This window comes from Ziziphus jujuba, chromosome 5, assembly GCF_031755915.1.
Source record: "Ziziphus jujuba cultivar Dongzao chromosome 5, ASM3175591v1".
NCBI classification, from domain to species: Eukaryota; Viridiplantae; Streptophyta; class Magnoliopsida; order Rosales; family Rhamnaceae; genus Ziziphus; species Ziziphus jujuba.
In genome coordinates this window covers 12,076,994-12,091,622 of record NC_083383.1, presented here as the reverse complement: position 1 = coordinate 12,091,622, position 14,629 = coordinate 12,076,994, and the positions used below count along the sequence as shown (strand labels likewise).

General features: G+C 32.4%; 1 protein-coding gene and 1 long non-coding RNA gene across 2 annotated transcripts; both read left to right on the top strand.

Annotated features, from left to right (window-relative positions):
* The first annotated feature begins 1,621 nt into the window (after window positions 1–1,621).
* Window positions 1,622–2,454, top strand: LOC107420967 (uncharacterized). Its single transcript, XM_048475627.2, has 3 exons — window positions 1,622–1,913; window positions 2,003–2,307; window positions 2,419–2,454. The coding sequence occupies exons 1-3, from the start codon at window positions 1,709–1,711 to the stop codon at window positions 2,452–2,454; spliced, it is 546 nt and encodes a 181-aa protein (XP_048331584.2). The 5' UTR covers window positions 1,622–1,708.
* A 135-nt stretch (window positions 2,455–2,589) lies between these two features.
* Window positions 2,590–3,466, top strand: LOC107420966 (uncharacterized). The gene is made up of 2 exons (XR_007241728.2): window positions 2,590–2,729; window positions 3,000–3,466. It is a non-coding gene; the product is annotated as an uncharacterized LOC107420966 (long non-coding RNA).
* Window positions 3,467–14,629: the final 11,163 nt, after the last annotated feature.

Here is a 14,629-nt window from a genome sequence, read left to right as displayed (position 1 = left end):
TAGACACTTACCCTCCTCCATGTCGCTCAGATGCTCTTGGACTTTGGCACCTCTGCTTGTCGCTCTCCTTGCAACTCATATCCAAAAGCCTCGATCTTGATTCACCCACTACCATCATTTGTGCTTCCTCCACCACTAACGCCACAAACAAGTTCTTCAACTTGTCTTTCATGTTGATTTCTCAACTGCCTTAAAAATCAAGCTATGGTTTGAAAAATGGGCATAAGGCTTTGAATGGGGAAGAATAGTAGGTCTCTGGGGCTCAATCCTCTGAGCCCTTTCCGATTTTTGAAGGTCCAAAGATTATTTGATAATGGTGGTGTTTCCTTCAATTTAATTTGATGATGCCCAATTGATTCACACTGCCGATTGATATTTTGGGATTGAAAAAATTAGGGATTGATAGTTTAGGATAGAAAAAATAATAATAATAATAATAATAATAATAATAATAATAATAATAATAATAATATATATAAATTTAAATATTTTTATTTTTGTGAAAATAAAAATATATAATATAATACAATACAACACTAAACATTGTATAGTATTAATTTATACATTACATTCTAATGCAATCTATTCCCATCCATTTCAAAATAATACATTTCAATATAATAGTGCAAACCAAACGAAGCCCTAATGTCCAAAAAAAATAAATAAATAGATAAGATGTTGTTTGCTAATATGATTGGTTTTTGATTTTTGTATTTTAGTTTTCTCCATTCAATTTGCATAATTTACTAGTCAATGTTAGTAAAAAGCAGTAAAGTTTGTTAAATGTTAAAATTATATACAAAGCTAATGAAAAAAATATAAATACCAATTGAAGTTAATAAAGGAAATAAAAATATAAAGTTAATAAAGGACAAAAAATATAAACATCAGATTAAATGCAATTTCAATTTGTATTATTTTTTATTTATTATTTTTTAAAATTTATAGTTATTTAAATTATTTAACAAATCATAACTATCATTAACTAACATCTAATATATATAAGCAAATTGCATATAATTAGGTTAAAATAAAACTAAAACTAAAAAGTATACTGCAAAAATTTCATTTATACCATTTTAGTTTTTCATTATTTCATTTAAACTTTGAATTTTTTTAAAAAATCATTATCTACGTCGCTTTTGTTTTTTAAAATTATCAAAAGAGACTAATCTACTAATTTTTGTCATTTTTATTAGTAAATTTTAATAATTAATATTCAAATTTTTAACTTATAATTATTAAAATCAACAGGTAAAAATCTAAAAAAACTGAAAAATGAATATATTAATATATATATATATATATCTAATTAAATGAAAATTAATGATAATTTTTCAAAAATATACTATTTAAGTAAAATAAAAACATAACTAAAAATTGTGTAAATGAAATTTACTCAAAAATAATCAAATAATCATTAAGTAAAATTTTTTACACGGAAAAATTTTATTTAAACCTCTTCTTTTTTTTCTTAATTATAATAAAATCCATACTTTTGAAAAAAAAATCATGCTAATAATTTATCTATAGTTTTTCTATTTAATTTTTACAATTAAGAAAAAAAAAATTATAATATGCATTTATAGGAAACTACTTTCTGCAACATTGATTTGGGCCTAGTTGTGGCCTCTAGAAGAGATGGCCCTCATATCGGAAACAAAATAAAGACCAAAAGTTGTGGCTCAGCCACCATCACCGCAGGCTAATGGCTGGGCTACCAGCAGTGCGTTTTCTTAGCAGCAGCAGGCACTCGTACAGGCCAACAACGACCGTAGCTTCACTGCTCGCTCACCTCTCAAACCCCATTTCTACTTCTACAAAACCTTCCCTCTTCTTTCCTCCTCTTTATCACTCCACAAAACCCATCTCCTCCAAAATCCCAGCACCAAAAACTCACCTCACTCCCAGAGGTGAGCAAAGCTAACTGGCTTTTATCCTCTCCAATTTCTATGTTTTTTTGGGTATTTCTCATTTTCTGTTCTTCTTCTTCGTGAAGCAGAGAACACCCTGGTTTTCAAGCGGGACGAGAGGTTGGCAAATGGGGGTTCTGGATCTTTGAATGGGAACGAGCTCACTCAGAGTGCCAGCACGATAGCCGCCATAGTGACATCCATCGGGGGTCCACCTGGTGCTGTTGGGATTGGCCGATTATCGGGACCCTCTGCGGTGGGTATAGTCGGGCTTGTTTTCCGTCCCGCCGGGAAGAAGAGGAAGAAGAACTGTAGCTCCTATTCACGGCGACCCACCAGCCATGTTGTGGAGTACGGCGTCGTTTTGGATCCTAATGGCGATGTGGTGGACGAGGTATGTGTGAGTAACTTGAATCATGCTGCTTTAAAAAAAAAAAAAAAAAAAAAAAAAAAAAAAGAGGATGGAAATTGGCTGAATGTGAATTTGTTAACTTTTCTTATGAAGTTTGTAGTGCGTGAGCTTCAATGGTGGATTCTCTAAGAGATTTTTTAATGTGGGAATTTTTTGTAACACTCTTTTTGTTGTTTAGGTTCTGTTTTTTAACAATAATAAGGGACAAAAAATGAGCTGGAGTTTTTTTTTATTCAAATGGGGCTTATTGTTACGTAATCTTTTAGGTTTTAGCAATCCCATGTTGGCCCCAAGATCTTACACTCGGGAAGGTGTAGTTGAGCTTCAATGTCATAGGAGTGAAGTATGTCTGAAACGTGTTCTGAGGGCTTGTTTAGATGCTGGAGCAAGGCTTGCTGAACCTGGTCAGTTTGATTTTAACATTTTGCTTGAACATCCGAATTACTCAACATTTTGTGAAAAATATGTTACTTTACAATTGATTATGCTTCAGTATTCATCTTTTGTTGCTTCCTATTTGAAAATCAACTGTAAATAACTATATTTCAGATTGATGTCCTGGAAATTCAGTTTTTTGGCTAAAGATTACAACAATTTTGTAGAATAGCTTGGATAACGAGGTTGGTATATTATTATTTTTTTATTTTTGTTGTTGTTTCTTTCCCCTTTTTCAGGCGAGTTTACTCTCCGTGCCTTTTTAAATGGGCGCTTGGACCTCTTACAAGCTGAAAACGTTGGAAAATTGATTTCAGTAAAGTCTGTAGCTGCTGCAGATGCAGCACTGGCTGGCATTCAGGCATGTCTTCTTTTCAGAACATTACATATGTTTTTCTGCCTATGATTAAGATTCATGTTTTTATCTATAATTGTATTTTTATGCTCTCTGAAACCATTTAGCACCCTTACTTGCATTGCATATGAGTTAACGTTTTTCGGTCCATCTCTATTCGACATGGAGGATTCTCTTCCTTGGTAAAATCACTAAGAATACAGTGCATTGAGCTGCTTACTGAAATTGAAGCCCGCTTAGATTTTGACGATGAGATGCCACCGCTTGCCTTTTCACAATAAAAAGATCAGGGGATAGGATAGCAACTCAATTCTGCAGAAAATAATAATAATAAAAAAAAAAATTCAAGTCTTTCATTGTCTTTTTTTATTTTTATTTTTTATTTTTTTTTATTTGGGTATATATGGTGTTTCATTCGTAGACAACTAATAACATGATCTTCTACAAAATAGCAATTTATAACTTAATAGAGAAAAAAACAAAAACAGAAGAATCTAGTTTAACCCCATCTCACCCAAAATAACACTGTGTCTAGAAAACCTTGGATAATCTAATAAGCTTCGCTAAGAGCGTGCCATCAGCATGAGATTAGATTAATAGTCTAAAGCTAGTGTGTGTGTATATATATATATATATATGTTTATGTATATGTATATGTGTGTGCATCTTACTTGTGTTTGCATAATTTAATAGGAGAGGAAATTTAAAGGTTAAAATACCTAGCTGTGCAAATAAACTCATACAAAATAGAATGACATTTCCTAACAAAAGTTCATCGCGGTCCAAGCATTTGTCCAGATAGTTCATAAGTTGCTTGTCCGCACTCATGATCCCACTGAAATATGAAATATTTTTGTCATTACTGATTTTAAGGTATGTTATCCAATTACATAAGGCAAATAATCTAAAGAAAACAGTTGTCTACCTCCTTAAAACACTGAAAAATATAAAAGAAGCCTTCAAATTTATGCTATAGTAGGTCTTGTCATAAATGGTTAATCATCCTAGCAATATATTGAACTGTCTTCAAATTTAGCAATATATTGAATTATAACTAATGTGTTTTCATTTTTTGTTGGTTAATGAGTAAAATAAAATTGCTATAGATGTGTATATGCTCTCTCTTAAATAATAATAATAACAATTTGAACAAGTAAAATAAAATTGCTATAGACATGTATATGCTCTCTCTTAAATACTAATAATAACAATTTGAACAAGTTATTGGTGACAAATAGTTTTTTGAATTCAAAATAACGAGAATAAAACCATTTAGACCAAATAATACATAATCCAAAGAAAATCATTAAATTTTGTTTATAGCAAGAAGAAAAAGACAATTAAAACATGATATCCGTTATATAATCAATAAGTTTACATGGCATTGATCAAAGAGGTTGCCTAGTTGGCTACCTTCTTGAACCTTAGAAATGAATCTGTGCTTTTCATGCTTCTTAAAGCAATTAACGAAACCAAACAAAGGGTTTGAGTTAAAATCAATGTCCTTGACTCCTATAATGAACTAAGAAAATAAATTGGAAAATTCTTAAAATCTATAATGGGGCACTTGTGATGAAAGTGATGCAAAAGCACAGTCCTTTTTCAAACGGTTGTCCATGTAGATCAAATCCACTCAAGAAAAACAAGTGAGAAAATTACATCATCAATGAGCTAAAGTAATGTGAATTAGAAAAGGGACTTCCAAATAGTATGACACTCCTTGTGCAAACATGAACCTTTGATCAACTTCTCCTAGTATCAAAATGAACAAAGTTACGTTTAATAGCAATTTTTTCAAAGACTTTACAATTCAAACAAACATTATTCACATCACCTTTTGATTTGTAGAAGATGGCTTTCAAAATAAAAATGAACGGTGAGCATATAGGCCTTTGTTATAAACCACTAACTAAAAACATTCTCATTATCAGAACAAATTTCATCCACTACTTATGTAGGAGAATATCTTGCTTTGTTTTGAACCACTAGAATAATGACTAGAAACAAATATGTCTTGACATAAAAGGCAAAGAGAGTGATGTAGGATGCGTGGGAAGGGAAAGAAAACTCAAAATTAAAGGATAGGTTCTAGCATCACACCAGAACAATTTTAGGAATCACTCTTAAAAGTCCTAGGCATCACACTTAAGTTTGGTTTGCATCACACAAAACCAGAGAAATAACTTTCATAAAAAAAACTTATGTTATTGATCAACTACTAAAAGAGTTGCAAAAACCCCTATTTATAATAAAATTGCCTAACAATATGAGGAAACTAAAATTATAGGAAACCTCCTTAAATAATGAAACCAACAAATAAACTTTCCTAAAAACTTAAGGAAACTAAAATAATAAGAAGGAACCTAATAAACATAATAATATTAAAATCTTAATAATCATAAAATCCTAGGGATTAAAATTCTATGTAATCTACACAGTTCTCCATCAGAGAGAGAGAGAGAGAAGAGAGCAAAACAGAGGGGAAAGAGAAAAAGGAAGAAATAGTTTTCTTTCTCCATTCAATCCTAGGCTTTGTTTGTTTTCCTTCGGAATCCTACCATAAGAGTGGTTTTGTGGGATGACGATGAAAGACAGAGAGCAAAGATCATACTCAAATAAAAAAGGTAAGTCATTTCAATACCAAATTAGTGGTAGAATGTGTTATAAAAAACTAAGCAGTGTTTCAACCCTTGTTGTTCTTCTTCTTCTCCTTTTGTCTATGTTTTTTTCCTTTTGTTACTCTGTTTGCCTTTTCATATCCACATCTATTTCTGACACCTCATTTTCACCGTTTTACAATACATTTCACCCTCTCAAAAACAACAATATTTGCATTTGTTATATCTTAGACTGACTGTATGAAAATTCTCAAAAGTATTAATATTTGCATTTGTTATATGTCTGGACTATAGAAACTAAATTTACAAAATATATTTATATTTACCTTAGTTTTTGAACATTTGAATGATTATTTTATGAAAAACATTCCATTCACCGTTTGGCAAATCCTAAACAATAATTGAAAATTAATATCCTCTTAATGTAATGAAATTGAAGCACAATATATAAATATTTCATACCAAAATATCTGCAGCTGCTGTCAACTCATCACCATATTCTATGAATTCTTTCTCTCTTAAGATTTGTTTAATGGTTTGCTCAGAAAAATTATTTGTAGCTGGTGTTATCCTCACTAGAAACTTCAGACATCTTTGTTTAAAAATATGTCATTGTTGTTGTTGCTTTTTTTTTTTTTTCTTTTCTTTTAATAAAAAAACTGTCAGGACTCGTTCAAAATTCCTCCCCGGAACCCTAGACAAGCCCTGATCCCAGGGAAATACCACCGAACCTTCCAACGGAAAATCCGGCAGCACCTCCTCTAAGGATAGGACTTACCAAAAATTAACTGCACTGAAAACACACTTCTATAAACATCCCCTTATTCCTCCCACAATACTACAAAATTGATTTCCACAAATTTACAGCACTTCAAAGAATGACAGCAACTCAGTGCATAAATAAAATGCGTCCAATACAGTATACAAATTATTATACAAATGAATGTGGAATTTATACAATGACAGATAAAGAAACAATACAAGATGAAGAGGAAAAAGGGAAGAAATACTTCTTGGACTTTCGGCAACGAACTGAGACGTTGGGCTCGCCCCGGACAATCAACGTCTTCCAACCTGGACCTAGGGGAATGGAATTTAGAAACGTGAGATGCTAATCATCTCAGTGAGTGACCCTATCTACTGAACACCTTTAATATTAATAATATAAGAAATAAAGGGATTTAATTAATACCAGCAATTAAATAGATAAATAAATAATAAACAATTGAAGTAATATTTTCTCTTAAAACCTTCACTATTCACTCCGTTGGAAATGTTCCCCTTTTAAAACATTTTTACAAAACCCGATATTCGTACTTCCCGAAAACCAATGGATCAATTAATTTAATAAACAATAAATAAATAAATAAATAAATACCCTAAATGTAATTAAAATGTAATTACATATAATAAATAATTTTTGAACACTTTGGGGTTTGAAATTTCTATCCGAAAAATTTCTACTTGACACACCACACCATATACCAGTGATGCCCTCCGATACCCAGAGTTCCGAGCACCGACTGGCGGGGAGATTAAATAAAGAAACTTGCAAACGGCACTTCAGCGTCCCGACAGTACCGCTGCTGAAACCGTCATCCCGGCCAAGGAGGGGGGGCGGCTGATGCGCAATATATAAGACTTGCCTGCCCTCGGTCCAATGGCAACTCACGGGAGACATAATACTTGCGCGTTAACCACATATACAACCAGAACACCAATACTGTATGAGTGTGTCTAAAATAATTATTAAATTTCTTAATACCGTACCGTTTTTTCCAAAATTACCGTGGAAAATATATCAAATTTCAGTTCCATCATCCCACATATTTTTCTTTAACAAACCCAGTACAAAAACATCGATAACGATAAAACAATAATTTTTCTCATAACACGAGGTTCAACAAATAATATACCACGGGCATAATTATAAAATTAAACCACCAATTTAAACAAATAATTTTCTTAAAATAATCAAACCAATTATGCCCAAAAATAATATAAAAAAAATCCAAACACAATTAATTAATGAAAATACTTGCTCATGTGTAATAAATACAATTAAATCACAATAAAATAATAATCGGGAATTTCTTAATGACCCAAAATTTCGTTTAGCACCAATGGACAAATATATATATAAAATAATATTTTTTCCCGATTATATTTAAAATACACCACATGAGCATAAATTTCAGACATCAAATTAACACAACATAAATATAATTAATTGCCCAAAATAGTTTTCAAGGTGGGTCACTCACCTGGAGCACGCAATTAACCTAAGATCCTCCATGAGATCAATTCCACGACTCACCCGTGCTCCTAGAATACAATTCACACACAGTCAAATAAATTAATATTTTATTCGGGTAAATAATACCCGGTACCCGGGTGGTCAAATACAAACGTTATCCAAAATTGACAAATTATATGTCTATGGAAAGCTTGTGAGATGAGGATCACATTACCGACCTCCATTGAGTTTAATTCGACTGGCGATGGCCGGAATTTGGCCGGAAAGATTCGGCCGAGATTCAATTCCTCGTATCTCGCAAACCCTTCGAATTTTGGAAATTGGAGGCCATATTTGGACTCAGAGGACCCAAAATAGGGAGAAAGGAGGTTTAATTTGGACTGGGTTGACCGGAATACGGCGGAATCGCCGGAAAATTTCAAGCCGCTGTCGCCGACTTCACCGGCCCGATATGGGCGCGTCGCCGGCTGGCCAGCAGCCAAATTTCGCTGGTGAGCTCACCGGCGTGTGGTCTTGGACGGTGGCCGGCGAGTGAGTCGTTCCGGTGGTCGGTGAGAACAAAAACGGTGAGGTCGAGAGGGAGAAAGGAAAGGAAAGGAAGAAGGAGAAGGAAGAAGAAGGAGGAAGAAGAAGAAGAAGAACAGGCCCCGTGGCCTTTTTTTCCCATGTGGGGGAAAAGAAAAAAAAGAAAAAAAAAGAAAAGAAAAAGAAAGGAAAAAGAAAATAAATTAAAAAAAAATTAAATAATATTAAAAATAATATTATTATATAAAATAATAATAAAATAATATGATATTAAACACGGTTGACATGTGGCATCTCAACATGGTGACACATGATCACATTTATTAAATCACACGTGGCACATCGTTACACATTTAAAAATAATATTAAAATAATACAGTATTTGAAAAACTCTACAGGTCCATAACTTTCAAACCACATGTCCAAATCGGACGTGCCGCTAGTCTACGGACTCGTATCAATGAGTGCTTCACAACCATGTATGAGTCAAAGCTTAACTTTGCATGAATAAAAAGTCAACTCCGGCACCCCTTGGACAGTTTGGACCTCAACTTGTTTTGCTCATATCTTTCAAACCGTAGCTCCGTTTTCAACGTGCTACTAGTCTATGAACTCGTGCCAACGTGTACTTCGTAACGGTTCCTCAGTCAACCTAGAATTTCATCCAAGTCAAAAAGTCAACTTTTGACCCCTTTGGTCAACGGTTAACGGTCAAAATTGGAAAATTTCCATTGTACTTTGGGACGGGGTGTTACAAAAACAACTTTGAAAATATATTAGGTTGCAATTTGATTCTTACATTGCTACAGTGGTGAAAAGTGCATCAACATCAGCTTCAGTTGCAGCATGTTGTAGTTGACTTAAATATTTGAAACCTTCTATGTCTTTGAAATAGTAATGTTCTATTGTCTGTATTAAAAATAACATAACAGATAGTTATGATATTCTCATGAAGTTTGATTCTACAAGAATAGAATGCCAAATGATTATCTTATTTTAGTTTTAATTATTTGAACTTTTAAATGATGAATCCACATACCAATTGGCTTGGCCATTGTGAAATTGCATTTTGTACGAAAATGATGTTATCCTTTCTTGTGGAGTTGTAATTTTTGTGGGTCTTCATTACCTCAAAGGCATCTTCATCTTGGATGAACGTATTCATATATGAGTTTTTTTTTCATTATAATAGTCAAACCAATCCGGCTCCTGTAGACCACGAAGACTGATGAACCATAAAGGTAGTAGATTGAACTTTTCATGTCTTCCTAGCAACAATGGGTGCAAGTAGAGGTTTTTGAAGTCCTCCCTCGCACGTACATAAATATATTATTATATCATTAGTATTATATATTAGAAAAAAATATAACAATAATAACAAAATTATCACAGTAACCAACTCATAATCAATACTAATGTATACCTTGACAAATCATATTCAATCAACATAATAAAATCAATCAACTCTGGATTTTTTTTTTTTTTTTGCTATACGACTCATCCAACCAATCCAAGGGTCCAATTTCTTTTGAAAGTAGCTTTCTCATCAACTCATAAAAGGAACTCCTCATTGAAAAGAATCCATGACAATATTATCAAATTTGAGTAATATTGCTGTGTTAGTGCATATGCCGATGTCCCTGGCATTTAGATGTATGGCAAGCCCTTGTAATTCCATTTCATATATCATAAGGATGACTTCGCTGTAAAAATTAAAAAATAAAAAATATTTAACTACATATATATATATATATATATATATATATAAATATGTATATGTAAATATTGAAATGACTTAACATTTAAATGTGTTAGGTAAGAATAACGACTACAGTACAAATGTGATAGATTAAAATAAATGTATCAAAATATAATTAACAAAATGTGAATAAACATATAGAAAGAATTTAGTTTGGAACTTAACTAGATAAGAAGTTGATATTTTCGTTACATTCGAATCTTTTCTATCCAACCAATGCCATCCCTTTTTATAGCATCCTCTAGTGTCCCGTCGAAAGGGTCTACCGAAATCATAAAATTGAGTTTTATAGGTATTCTTAATAACATGATCACCAACATTAAGTATATCTCCAATGGTCTCGTGATTAATCCATATATGAGGATTTAGAAAATGAGGTGATAAAAAATTATTTAACCATAACAAGCTACTTCTAGCCTTCTTAACAGTAAGAAAAGCAATTTTTGAAAGAAATACCCCTCCACAAACATTCAGCTTCCCATATTTATCATCCAATTTTTCTTTGATGCCACTTACTCCAATATCACTAGATGGACAATGGTTAATATGAGGCTCACTATGTGTGTTATCGTCAAGTGAGAGTTGTCTTTTGGATTTAGTGGCCTTGTAAACTGACTTGTAAACTGACATGATGTACAAGATGAACAACGAGTTGTGAACACTGTACATAAAAATGAAAGCGGATAATGTAAATCAAACATTTTATCCTTGTAAAAAGATCTTTTTAAACTATGACACCCTAATGGTTGGCTAATGTCCAACATTTTTTTCCATTTCCATTTTTTCAATCAAATGAGAAGCAAATAAAACATTAAAGGCGTATTGGAATCCTAGACAAGGACAAAAACTCACAAAATCTCGGATGAATTGCTATAAATTTTTTTTTTTTGCAAATTTTCTTGTGGGAGAAGTTGACATGATGTCGGGAAAGTTTTCTAATACACCAAGAGTACTCACAGGTGAGTACTCCTTCCATTTAACAGTTAACACTTATACAAATATAAGTTAGGTCATTAAAAGCTGAGCACTCTAAATTTGACACGTATACTAATATACCATTGTGTGTTACTGGATTTTTTATGCGTTACGTTGGAACCTTGCTCTGATACCAAACTGATGTAGAACGGATGGGAAGGGAAAGAAACTGAAAATTTGACATGATGTCGGGAAAGTTTTCTAATACACCAAGAGTACTCACCTATGAGTACTCCTTCCATTCAACATTTGATACTTATACAAATATAAGCTAGGTCATTAAAAGCTGAGCACTCCGAATTTGACAAGTATACTAATATACCATTGTGTGTTACTGGATTTTTTACGCTCTACGTTGGAATCTTGCTCTGATACCAAATTGATGTAGAACAGGTGGGAAGGGAAAGAAACTGAAAATTAAACGATAGATTCTAGTATCATACTAGAACAATTTTAGGAATCACTCGTACAAACCCTAGCCATCACACCTAAGTTTGGTTTGCATCACACTAAACCAGAGAAGTAACTTTCATAAAAAAAAAAATTATATTATTGATCAATTACTAAAAGAGTTACAAAAATCCCTATTAATAATAAAATTACCAAATAATATTAGGAAACTAAAATAATAGGAAACCTCCTTAAATAAGGAAACCAACTAATAAATTTTCCTAAAAACTTAAGGAAACTAAAATAATAAGGAACCTAATAAATATAATAATATTAAAATCTTAAAAATCATAAAACCCTAATGATTAAAATTTTATGTAATCTTCATCATTCTCCATTAGAGAGAGAGAGAGAGAGAGAGAGAGAGAGAGAGAGAGAGAGAGAAGGGATCAAAATAGAGGGAAAAAAAAGAAAGAAAGAAACATTAAACTTACAAATGATAGTTAATAGATAAGCACAGCAGTCGACTTTGCAAATGAAATTTATTATTTGGCATGGTATTGGTATAATGATCTAACAGAAAAGACTAAAAATAATTCTTATAAAGAGCCATTTGAAAGGATTTTTATATGAGTTAGAATCAAGAATCAATAATACAAAATTTACCTTTGCTCCAACTTGTTGAAAGGATCTATTTGCAAACCTTTGTTACTCATTGCCATGAATGCATTCGTTATAACATTTGGGAAATATTTCTCCATCATGTATTTTATCATGAAGTTTGATTCTACAACAATAGAATGCCAAATGATTATCTTATTTTAGTCTAAATATTAGAAATTTTAAATGATGAATCCACATACCAATTGACTTCGCCCATGTGAAATTGCATTCCGTACGAAAATGATGTTTTCCTTTTTTGTGGAGTTGTAATTTCTGTGGGTCTTCATTACCTTGAATGCATCTTCATCTTGGATGAGCGTATCCATATATGAGGTTTTTTCATTATAACCGTCAAACCAATTTGGCTCTTGTAGACCAGGGAGACTGATGAACCATAAAGGTAGTAGATTGAACTTCTCATGTCTTCCCAGCAACAATGGATGCAAGTAAAGGTTTTTGAAGTCCTCCCTCGCATGTACATAAATATATAATTACATCATTAGTATTATATATTAGAAAAAAAAATATAACAATAATAACAAAATTAACACGCTGACCATTTCATAATCAATACTAATGTATACCTTGACAAATCATATTCAATCAACATAATAAAATCAATCAACTCTGGATTTTTTTTTTTTTTTTCTATACGACTCATCTAACCAATCCAAGGGTCCAATTTCTTTTGAAAGTAGCTTTCTCATCAACTCATAAAAGGAACTCCTCATTGCAAAGAATCCATGACAAGGTCATTATCAATTTTGAGCAATATTGCTCTCTCATTGTACATGCCGATGTCCTTGGCATCTAGATGGATGGCAAGCCCTTGCAATTCCATTTCATATATCATAAGGATGACCTCGCTGTAAAAATTAAAAAATAAAAAATATTTAACTTGATATATATATATATATATATATAGAAATATGTATATGTAAATATTGAAATGACTTAATATTTAAATGTGTTAGGTAAGAATAACGACTATAATACAAATGTGATCGATTAAAGTAAATGTATCAAAATATGATTAACAAAATGTGAATAAACATATAGAAAGAATTTAGTTTGGAACTGAACCAGATAATAAGTAGATATTTTCTTTGCATTCGAATCTTTTCTATCCAAACAGTGCCATCCTCTTTTATAGCATCCTCTAGTGTCCCGTCGAAGGGTCTACCGAAATTATAAAATTGAGTTTTACAGGTATCCCTAATAACATGATCACCAACCTTAAGTATATCTCCAATGGTTTCGTGATTAATCCATATATGAGGATTTAGAAAACGAGGTGATGAAAAATTACTTGACCATAACATGCTACTTCTAGCCTTCTCAACAGTAGGAAAAAAGATTTTTGAAAGAAATACCCCTCCACAAACATCAGCTTCCCATATTTATCATCCAATTTTTCTTTGATGCCACTTACTCTAGTATCAATAGATGGACAATGGCTAATATGAGGCTCACTATGTATGTCATCATCAGGTGAGAGTTGTCTCTTGGATTCAGTAGCCTTGTAAATTGACATGACATACAAGATGACCAACGAGTTGTGAACACTATGCATAAAAATGGAAGCAGGTAATGCAAATCAAAGTGAACACTGTACACAAAATCTCGGAGGAATTGCCATGAATTTCTTTCTGCAAATTTTCTTGTGGGAAAAGTTGACATGATGTCAGGAAAATTTTCTAATACACCAACAATACTCACAGTTGAGTACTCCTTCCATTCAACATTTGACACGTATATTAATATAAGCCAGGTCATTAAGCTGAGCACTTCGAATTTGACACGTATACTAATATACCATTGTGTGTTGCTGGATTTTTTACGTTCCACGTCCTCTACTGCTCTCCTCCATGTCCATGCTCTCCCTTTTCCTCCGACCTCTACCACGCCTTTTGCCTCCTCCACCACTATCCTCCTCCCCTCTCGCCCTTCGACAACTGTATCGCCACTTAAAAAAGTAATTAATTTATAATAATATTAGTATTAAAGGTTGTTTCCTATTTTCTTCTGCTTTTTTATTGAGATCATTCTGAGGATACTTTGAAAGTTGCTCTTCTCTTGAATATGTAGAGTATCATAAAGATCATAGTATTAAAGTCTATTTCCTATTTTCTGATGCTATGAAAATATAAAGATCCAAGAAAAACTGATACCATGTTGAATTTGAGAGCATGGACTTGGTTCTTTGGGGTGGACATATGGCAGAACTATTTGAAGATCAATTGAAGAATATATTGATTTTTTTTGCGTGGAAAATTTTGTCATCCTAGTAATTGGGGTGCCAAAATGAATGCAATTTGACACCATAT